This window comes from Athene noctua, chromosome 14 (genome assembly GCF_965140245.1).
Source record: "Athene noctua chromosome 14, bAthNoc1.hap1.1, whole genome shotgun sequence".
Classification (NCBI taxonomy): Eukaryota; Metazoa; Chordata; class Aves; order Strigiformes; family Strigidae; genus Athene; species Athene noctua.
In genome coordinates this window covers 2,249,334-2,260,159 of record NC_134050.1, presented here as the reverse complement: position 1 = coordinate 2,260,159, position 10,826 = coordinate 2,249,334, and the positions used below count along the sequence as shown (strand labels likewise).

General features: G+C 40.4%; 1 protein-coding gene across 6 annotated transcripts in view; it reads left to right on the top strand.

Annotated features, from left to right (window-relative positions):
- The first annotated feature begins 121 nt into the window (after nt 1-121).
- BTBD10 (BTB domain containing 10) overlaps nt 122-10,826 on the top strand; it is a 29,194-nt gene continuing 18,489 nt past the window's right edge. The window contains exons 1-3 of one of the 6 annotated variants that reach the window (XM_074918495.1): nt 155-201; nt 6,504-6,603; nt 7,311-7,440. In XM_074918495.1, the coding sequence (XP_074774596.1) occupies nt 7,340-7,440 (101 nt within the window). In that variant the 5' untranslated portion in view covers nt 155-201; nt 6,504-6,603; nt 7,311-7,339. Of the gene's footprint in view, nt 202-1,097; nt 1,133-6,503; nt 6,604-7,281; nt 7,441-10,826 lie in introns of those variants that run through there. The other 5 variants (XM_074918492.1, XM_074918493.1, XM_074918497.1 and 2 more) reach the window with 5 other exon arrangements.

The window sequence follows — 10,826 nt, the reverse complement described above, 5'->3', positions numbered from 1 at the left end:
CGGCCGCCCCTCTAGCAACGGCGGCGGCGCGCGGCCCGCCCCCTCCCCCGCGAGTCTCGCGAGATCTGGGCGCCGCCGCCTCTCCTGCCCCGCGCGGGGCGGCTCTCGCGAGAGCCGGCGGCGGCGGCGGCCGGGCCTGGGCGAGCGGCCGGTGGCGGCGGCAGGCGGGGGAGGCGGCGGCCGGGCCGCGGCGCCGCGCGGGTGAGTGGCGGGTGGAGGCGGCGCGGTGGGGCGGCTGAGGGCTCGGCCCGCGGGAGGCTGCGTGCCGGGGCTGCCGGGCCGCTCCCCGGGCCGTTGCCGCCGAGACCGAGTCGGCGGAGGGTGCGGGCGGCGACGTGCCCCTCCGGCCCGGTTCTCGGGCTGTCCCGTCCCCCCCTCAGGGCCTGCGGGAGGCCGGCCCGGCCTTTGCTCTGCCGTGCTGCCGGCCAGGGCGAGCGGCGGCGGCCGCTGCCCCGGTGAGGGGCCGGAGCGGGGCTGTAGCCGCCCGCCGGCGTTTCGGAGTGCTCCGGCCGGCCTCCCGGGGCGGGACAGCTCTCCGCGGGCCTTGCCCGGGCTGGCCCCGCCGCCTCGGACGGATCGTGTGCTGAAGCTTTTACACTTTAAAAGCGTCGTAGAGAGTCTGCCTTCGCCTGGTTGCTGTGCCTCGATAGCTCTGTTACGTGTGGTGTCATGAGTAGGCTGAACACTACTTAAACTGCTGGGTTTAATCGTGTAAGGTTTACCGGGAAAGCCTGCAATTGCTGTGGGGGCTGCACAGAAACAGTCCGATAGCTTGGGACTGCCTGACAGCGATCAGACAATTCCTAACCATACTTATTTTGCATAATCCCTTAGCACTGATTTACCTACTCCAATGTTTTCATAAGGCCTTCAATATCTTTTTTTAAAGGTTTTTCCACGTAACCATATTTTAGTTGCAGAAAATATCGATTGCTTGTATGATAAATCTGTCGTAGTCCCGTTGTGTGTTGGGAGTTGCCTATTGCTACTTCTTTCTTTAAATACACTTTTGTTTCTAGCTATTGCTTCTGCTTTTTTTCTCTCTCTTTTATCTCTAATCCCATCAAATGTATCACTTTAGAACTCTTTTCTTTCAGAATTTGGATCCAGCTCCATCATAGACCTTTTCCAGGTTTGTTTCTGTCACTTGTTTGCCTTCTTTGTCCGAAGTAGTGGTTAAGGATTGTATCTTTTTGTTCTTTACTGTTGGCTGCCTCTTACACATTCAAGTACATGCTTAAAACCTGGCTTCTGGTAGCCTTTTGACTGTCATCTCTGTTCTCCTTATTTTTATTTGCCTTTTTTCTTCATGAATCATCTTCAGTGATTCATTTAAAGAATATTTATCTCTGTTGTTGCTTCAGCTTTGATGATCCTTTCTCTGCAAGACCTCCTCTTTCTCTCTTCAATTTGCTATTTGCTACGTGATCCAGAAATACAACTCGAATTATCAACTTCAGCTATTGACAGTTCATAGCCTGATGGTTCACATTTGTTTTCATTGAACTGAAAATCTGTCTCTGCATCATCTTGTTTAGGTTACTTTGAATTCCTATAGCTTGAACACAAGTACAGTCAAAAGGAACTGGCTGGCTTTTTTTTCTTAACCATTTGTGTATAGTTAAGAAAAACTGTTGCATTGTATTTGTTTTGCAGGTCTATCAGTGTGGATTTGTCTTTGACTAAGTCTCTTTCTTGCAAAACATCACAGAATTATTTTTTTTTATTAAGACACACAGATCTCCTGCCAAAAGCCTTTGCATATTATCTCTCAATTTGTACCATTTCTGTTCCAAAAACTCACAGTCTCTTACATCCCACCTGTGGTTATCATAGCTGTCTACTGATGACACCATTTGAGACTGTTTTTTCAGCAGGTGTTTGTGTTTGTGCTTTCGACCAGTGTGTTAACGCCAGGGAAACTGGGGGTTTAGAAAGACAGCAAGTTAAAGCAGCTCTTGTTTTGCACATTACATTCCTTCTTGAAGGCCAGTTTTCCTTTTAGTCGTCATTGCGTCTGGAAATGTGAAACTACTGATGTGTGGATGACCCTGATTATTAAATTAATCACAAATGTTATCACAGTTGTTTTTTCTGTCACTTTGTTATCAACTGTATGCTTTCTGTATGCTGGAGGCTGGGGCTGTTCTCATGTGCTAAGTTCTTTCAACACAGCTTTCCTTTAGCAGTGTTGCTTAAATCTTGGACCAGTGCTGTTGCTTATCAATAAAAGTATGTCTCTATGTATAAAATCAGAAGGAAATTTAGAATTCATTTAAAACATGAAAAATTATTTGGAATTTTCTTGATGCTGGGTGCAACCATGGGTATAACAGACCTTGCTTGTTTCTTCAAGAAATCTACCTGATGCTCTGTTTTGTGCTGCTTGTCACTGATTGCTGAGTGTTATGAAGCCCTGTGTCTGTCTGCTTTCTGTTTTGTATTGGTGGGCCACAGCGGATGGGGCTAGTAGTATTGGCAAGAAGTTAGGTTCTGCTCCTTTCTCCTGCAGTGATAACCACGATTCTGCTTTTTGTGTGGGAGAAATCGCTCAATCCACTGAGCTTTTTACGGGTAGATTTAGGCTGATTTTAAGCAATGCATGCTAATACAGAGGGGGAGTTTTACCATCATATTCCTTTTAGGAATAGCATCAGCTTCCTGTGACTGTTAGCTTTTTAGAAAAAATTTTTCTTACTCATTAAAAGATGCTTCAATCCTGACCTGTGTGTTAATGTTGAGACTGTATTGCAAGGAATACTTCTTAGCTCTGCTTTAAGTAGCATCAGTTTGATAACATTTCAAGGATGATAATTTTTAAAGCTACTTCATGTGGCTGATTTGTGGCTGATGTCTGCACTAGTTTGCAAGAAACTCCCTTGGCAGGTATGGATTTCCATCTCCGCATTATGAACTGTGTTTCTTAATTAAGATGTGCTTGTGTTCCCAGTGAATCTTACTTGTAAGTTAGTTTTTTGTGGTTGATGCATTTGTGCTTTGATGACTAGAAGCAGCAAACAGCGGACTGGCACCTCTTACAGAACGTCTAAATAATCTGAATCTTGGAGTTTCTCTGTCACAGCAAAGGCCAGGTTTTATCCTGGGTGGTTGTTTGTTGGATCTTTCCGATTATCCTGGTTCACCTTCACAGTGTGTTTCACTGATGGAGCAGGTTAGAGCAGATGAGCTTCTGAAACCTGCCCTACTTTAGGAAATGCTTCTGACCAAGGCTTAAAGCTGAGTAGCTGCCTGGAGTATTACGTGTTAGTTACCTGACTGTTGTCTTCTGTACTGACAGCTGGAGCAATTGCTTCTTTGTTCCGCCTGATGAGCTGGTGTCCAGAAGATGACATCTGGGCCTCTGCCTCAAAACTTCAGGCTATTTTAATAATTTTTTTGAGTAAGACTCCAGAGCTTTGCAGCATTACAAATATGCTCCATATATAGAATGTGGCTGGCTGGTTTGAAACATATTGGTAGTGGTTGAGATTAGTTTTACTTCTTTCCTGAAAGATTTCCAAAGAACATTTTTCCCCCCACCCACAATACCTTGAAGAGCGCAAGCCCTGCATCTCACAAAAGTGTATGTCCACTTCTGTCCAGCATCTGATGTTGTCTAATTCTTGCTTCATTTGCTGTGCATCTCTTGTGCATTGTATTTTGTCATGCCGCAGAACTGAATATGCTTTAAATATTATTTAACATAATCTGTTCTACAGCTATCACAAGTTAGCATGTGATACGTCCTTCCATGAGCTCTTCAAGTAGTGGTGTAAACACATTAATTACTGTATTTTGCAATGCCTGGAGTGGCTCTACTACACCAGCTATTAGCTTCCCAAACCCACTGGGTGTCTGTCATCTGTCTTTACAAATTCCTTTGTATTTCGGTAGTGTATAACTTTCATAAATTAGTGATGATTCTGGCTTCAAGTTGATGTTAGCAAATCTGAAGTGTTCTGCCTGCCTGTCTTGAAAGCTTAAAGTCTGCTTCCTGATTTCCTATTTTACACAATTTTTCCCTGTGATAATTCTCTGGACTATTAGCTTTCTGCAGAAGTCATTCTTTACACCTGGAGAATTGCTTATTAGCTAATTAGAATGGCAATCAGTTTGGCCAGTATGACAGTGCTTTCTGATCTACAAAGGATATTTGATATTTTTTTTCTTTATTTCATGTGCTCCCAGTGCCTTTTCACCTTTACCAACATTTCAGATGCAGATCCTTGATTTCATGGGTGGCATTGAATGGTATTTGAGGCCATGTACTCTTGCAGTTTGTTTTATATGCAAGGCCAGAATGTTCCACAAAAAAGGCTTGCTTTATTGCCCACAGTAAGGAATCGTTTGGACAACAGTTGAAACATGTTATTTTCTATTGCAGAAAAAAAGTGGATTTGCAGAAGTGTTTAAGAATTAATCTGGAGGACTAGTTAGATACTTTACAGAATTGATACAGCATTTCTATTTTCAGTAGAGAAGATCATCAAAACTATTCCTTATTTATAGCCTTACAGGTTTATTAAAACCTGAAATAATTAAAATTAAGACGTTTGTTTATAATCTGCACAAAAGCACTATCAACAGTGGTCAAGAAGAAAAGAAATTGGCTGTGTTACAGCAAATCGTTTGTTAGAGAAGTGTTAGTTGTTAAGATCCTGCTGAGTGGAGGATGGAGAGAAGGCTGTTCCTTGTTCACAAGTTCATAGTGTGACATGCTTGGAACTGTACTAGAAGTTTCACAAGATGTGGCTTTGGATGCTTTCAGACCATCTTCTTTTTATAACTGCTCTAATCTCGAGCTGTGTGCAGTCTGGTACTTCCTCAGTGACACTGCTGGGATTCCTCATGTGCCTTAAGCTGAGAAAAGAGAATCCGGTTGTTGAGGAGGAGCAGTTCCATTTGTGTGTGTCTGTCCTTCTGTGTCATCCATTGTTTGCAATGGCTTAAGCAGGGAGCTGCATAGCAAAGCAGATTGAGGAACTGATCCTGCTTAAGCCAGTCCTTTTCTTTGAAGTGTATGTGACCTTATACTCAACTGTTGAATCTGTCACTTTAAGTAAATGAAAGATAGGGAGAAGGCAGAAAATGAGACAGTTTAAGAAAGTGACTTTGGATTGTCCTTTCAGCTGCAGTTCTCATACAAGCAGCTGCTTTTCCACTTCTTTTCAGTGTGAAAGTTAAATTCAAATACTGATGTCTTGCTTCAGTGAAACAAATAAAAACTGGTTGCTGGATGACAACCTGTTTCTGCTAAGTTACCTGCTTTGGTCTGTACCTGCGAGGGTGAGGTGCTTATAAGTGTTTGAGATGGTTTTAAAGGGAAGAGAGAATTTGTGGAAACAAACAAAAGCCTGAAAAGAAACGTGTGGTGCTAAATGAGCCTGTGTCCGTGGTGCTTCAGCAAAGAGAGGAGTCCAGGCAGGACCTTGTGGTAGTCAGCGGGTGGGAGTGACATGCAACGGGAGCTGTGGTCTTCTGCTGGGAGATTCCTGGTCTGTGCTTTTTGTTCTAAACCGCGTTGTTGCCACAAGTAGTAAGACTCACTGTGTATCTTGCTCGAGTGACTCAATGTAATGAACGCAGCAATTTGTTTCAATTCAGGATAAAAGGTTTATTTTTGTGTTGCTTGTGTATGCAAATGGTATGTCATATTTCACCTAAGTTCTGAATGACTGCGGCTGAAGTACCTTGTGACCAGATTTCTAAACCAGCCTTCTTTTGCCTTGTCTTAATAATACTTTTTTCTGTTCTGAAATAGGTTGTAGGTTTCTCCTTGTTAATCATCTAAACACACCTGATAAATGTGTCTAAATCCTATAACCTTCTACATTTGTGTAGTATTGTGGCACATTGACCATGCTTTGATAACCTGAATTTCCAGGTAATGCATAACTAAATGCTTATCGGGGATTTTTTTTTTTTTTTTTGCATGAGAAAGTTGAGTATTTCCTGTAATTTTAAATAAAATTATTTTTTCTTTCCTGACTCTATATGAACACCTGACCATATGAGTCTTCCAATCAAAGTGTGTTTAATTATAGAAACCATAACAGGAAAAAAACCCCTAACCCTGTGGTGGAGATTCTATACTTGGTATAAAATCTGTTTTCTCTGTTGGAACTGAACATGAAGGAAAAACTCATATGCAACTCAAATTTTTAAGAAGCTTGTTCTCTACCATTCCCCTGTGATAAAAATTTTTGGGTCTAAATTTAGCTAAGAGAATCTAAATTTGTCAGAAGAGCTTTTCTATTTTCCATGACTAGAGGGATGTTTTATATGAAAAGCTATCTCATATTAAAGAAGTCTCAGTTCCTTTGGGACTTGCTTCCAAATGGATAAGTTTCACTGAATGTAAGAGAAATATAATAAAGAGGGGTGGGGTGGAGATATGACGCTTCTAAAATATTTAGCTCAAAATTTTAGACAAACATACTAGGCTTATTTCTTCATTACTTAGTAGGCTTATCTATCTGTAATTTGATTTTTTTTTTTTCCAGATGCTGTGCAATCATCAGCTGTTCACTTGTGGTTTCTTTTTCATTTTTATAACCAGGTTATTCTGAACTGTACAACTCTCTTGACACCTGTCACTTATAGGTATGACTTGAACACTGGTCATTTAAAATTGGCGATTTTTGTTGTCACAGGGTCATTTTATCTATGAATGAATTTTAGTGAGAGTTGAACATAATATTGGATCCCAGTCAAGGAAGGGTAGGTTTATAATGTCTATTTTTCTATTAAATTTTTGTGACTTTTCTGTGAAAGTCAGTGAAACTGGACTACATCAAGTGTTTCTAAGTATTACTATTGATTCCATTTTGAAGTAAGGACTCAGATATAACTGTTTGTTAATCTTAATTCTGTTTTCCTCTTGGGCAGCTATTCAGATTGCAAAACTGTTGGTCTCTCTTCTGCAGTTGGGATCTTTCTTTGAATTAACTTTATACATTTGAAAGAAAATTATGATGCGTTTGCCTTGTGTTTTATAACCAGTGACTTTTCTGTTTGGACACAGTGAAATTAATTGTGGCAAAATTGAAGTCTGCTAGTGCTTACAGAACTATATTTCTTATAACAAAATGATCTTTTTAGAGCAGGTATCAGCAAAATGTATAGAATATTATTGTTGTGCAGTGTAGAAGTTGTGCTTCAGTATATCCTTTTTCTGTAATCTTTATTTAAAAAAACCAAAACCTAACAACACTAAATTCTGCATGTCTTTTTTTGTGTGTGTGGCATTATTTAAAGGTAAACACTGCTCTCTTAATGTAGGTTGTGAGTGCTGCATGTGTGCTTTTCAGAGCAGTAGTGTGAGGAAGCTGGCAGTGGGATGGCAGGACGGCCTCATCCTTATGACAGTAACTCCAGTGATCCAGAGAATTGGGATCGGAAATTGCATAATAGACCTCGTAAACTTTGTAAACATTCAAGGTAGGTGCCCTGTACCATCTATTGCATCAAAACCTGCAAAAAAGGTCCGTTCTAAAGGCTACTGTATCTGGTTGTGGCAAGTCCTGTCATAAATTTTGGAGTTCTTCCTCAAAGGAATGCTTCTTATTCTTTTAAAAGATATTTTCTAACTGATTCGTCAGCTTCCCTAATCTGTGCTTAGATTTGTTTTGCTGTGGGTGGGATTTTAGTCTTTTTTTTAAAATACTAAATCCCTTGTGTGCATATCAGAACACCAGTTGTATGACTGAATATATGAATTTTTTTGGGGGTGCTTACTAGGAGTTACATTCTGTTCATCACTTTATAGCTGATATTCTCTGGTAGTAGCATGCTTAAAATATGTGCAGCTTGTTCATGGTGATAACTATTAGTTGCTTGCATGCAAGTATTGCACTCTACAGCATTTACTTTGTAAAGCTGTGCCAGATCTTGCTTTCACCTGCATCCGTCACTGTAAGAATGGGTTTTTTTAAATGCTTCTTCATTTGAAGACAACATCAAGTAGTGTTTTTCCAGTGTATAGTGTTCAAAAATGAACTAAGCAAAGCAATTAGTCATCTAGCAAGTATATGTGAAGAAGCATGTTGCTGGAAGTATATATAAGCATCCAAATAAGTGTGTATCTTCCAAGTACATTGCCCTTTTAGAGGTGCTAAATATAACTAAAACATTTCTGTTAGCTCGCTAAAATTGTTAGTGATTTAAGCTTTCCCACTTGCAAGATGATAGGAAAAGAGTTAAGGAGCACATTCAGTAATAGCAACTTTAATTCACATTTTTACTGCATAGATCCAGATAAACTGGACTCAAGTGTTGCCCAAAGTAGTCAGTGAGCAATTAATATTGTGGGTTATTTTCCTGTCGTTAAATCTTGGTTAATTGTGAGACATCCAAGAGGGCAGGAAAAAAATGCACCAATAATTAAAAGGCTCACAGGGAGACCCACGTAATTATAGGCCTGTCAGCGATGTGAATAATGGAATGGTTAACACAGAACCAAAGAGGGTGGCTGGTGCTACTGGTTGGCGTAGGCTTATGGAATATAGCTTTGCACAGCTGATGGTTTTATTAAGATGGTGGTGTCTGGTGAAGGGTTGATCTGTGCTGCTTATTTAGGGTCCGAATGCGGCACAATATCAACAAACGAACAATATAGATATCACAGAGCATTGTATGGAGTTGAGGACTGTTCACCATCAGGCCCTGGACTGTGATTGTAAATGGGTGATTCATTGCTCAGTCCAGTTCATGGAGTTCATCTCTGATCCTGTGCTATCTCCCATGACTGGTGATCTGGAATAAAACCTAAAACTGATATTGATGCAGGTGACCCATGATGGGGACTGTTAAATAATGAAGAGGACTTGTTAATAGCACATGATCTGAGTGGTTTGATAAAGTGGGTGCGAATGACCATGCGTTCTTCATATGACTGAATACAGAGTTAGAGATTCAGGAACAAAGCACAGAGGCCATTTTTGTAGACTACATCAACTCGTGACCATTGGTAGCGTTGACACTGTAAAGAGCAGTGTATCAGTGGGTGGGCAGTTGAACATAAGTCTCCAGTAACATCATATGGTCAATAATGCAGCTGTTAAATGTATAGTGGAGTTACTGGAAGTCAGCAGTTCAGGGACTATTTTGATTAGAGGGGATTCTGAAGACATAGAAGTTACTAAATATCTTCTGAGACAAGGAAAACTCAGAAGTTAAATTGACATCCTGATCGATCTCTAAAGATCCTTGCAGAAACACAGCATTATGATGATGAGCTTTAGTCACTAGGCAAATTTGTAGTAAAGTGTAGTAGCTGGAAGCTAAAGCTAAGTAAATCCAGTCCAGAGAAACAGTGCACATGTCTTACCATGTGTGGTCTGTTGTGGATGATCTGTTTTGGGGAAATGTTTAAATAAAAAACTGTGCAGTTTTCTGGAAAAAATTTTTGATGAAGATAGGCGTTGAGGATCTCTGTGGCCTGTGCTTTTCAGAAAGGCTGCTGTTGGTCTGAATTCAAGGTTCACACATTGGAAGGTATGAAATCTATGCCTCTAAAATAATGGCAGCTATGTTGGACATATTTCTGGCAAAACACTATTTGTGTTTCCAACAAAATGCCAAACGGCCAGTGTTTTATGGACGCTTGTAATGTGTATGGTAGGGGTGTAGTATTCAAGCTAAGATCTGATTTTTTTTTATTCCCCCCCCCCCCAATAATATAGACCCATTTTGGAAAGCTTTGAAAATGAGAATCCAGCTAATGGCTTGAGGTTGTAATAGAATAAGGAATAAATTCAGGAGAAATATTTTGTTACCTCGTTCCTTTGAGAAACTTGATTACTTCAGAGAATCTAATTACTGGAAAATAGAGTACTTAATTTTGTTTAGGCTTTTAAATAACTGAGTTTTGGGTGGCTGAATATAGACATATCACTATCATTTGTGACTTAACTGACACTTTCTCCAGACAAGTGAAAGTCTGTATGAAAAGTACAGTGTGAGGGGAAGAATGCTGTTGGAGACCTGTTTTAATGATACGACTTGAACAGAACTGCTTTTTGAAAAGGTTTGAGTACTGCAGTCTTACTTGTCTTACATTAGGGCTTGTTATCATAAGGAAAAAAAATACTTCAGGTTTGAAAAGTGTAATGGTGAAATAAGAACTTCATAATAAATCTCAGCAACGGAGTAATACTTCAGATAGATGCTTAGCTCGTCACTTCTTGATGCTTTGGAGTGTTTAATCCTCCAGACTTAACATTCTTAAAATAGTTTAGATAATTTTCTAGACTCCCAGAAAACGTAATCTAGGACTGTGAGCTATCCTTCTGTGTGTAAGGCTTACATGGCAGCGAGGATAGCAGTGGGACTCAGCTCCCTTCACTGTGCCACCTGTTTGAGGGAAAGGATGTGTGGCAAAAATATCTAAGGGGGGTGTACGTATTAAACACACAGGTTAGCATGAGAACCTCTAGCTTGACAGGTGTCCAATTTGTGAAACCTCTGGCAAGTTATACCATTTTCTCTCCTCCTTTTTCTTACTCCTTCTGAGATGGGCAGTGTAACGGAAAACTCAGAAGGGAGAGATTGAGAAAACAAGGACCAAAAATATAATATAAATGGACGTTGGTATAAATGTAAAGAGCCTGACAGGATGAAAATACAAGTTGTTAAAGCTGACTGTAACTAAATGATACTGACAGTCTTGTTTATTCAAGCTATTACAAAAATCTTTGAGATGCTTTTTAAGTACCCAAATAAGATGGAAGAAAACTTTCAGGAACCATATGTTGACTAAATGGTGGCTAATCTTCAAGTAAATGGTCTCTGAGTTCATATTTTCATTATTAGTTATTGCTGTTCTG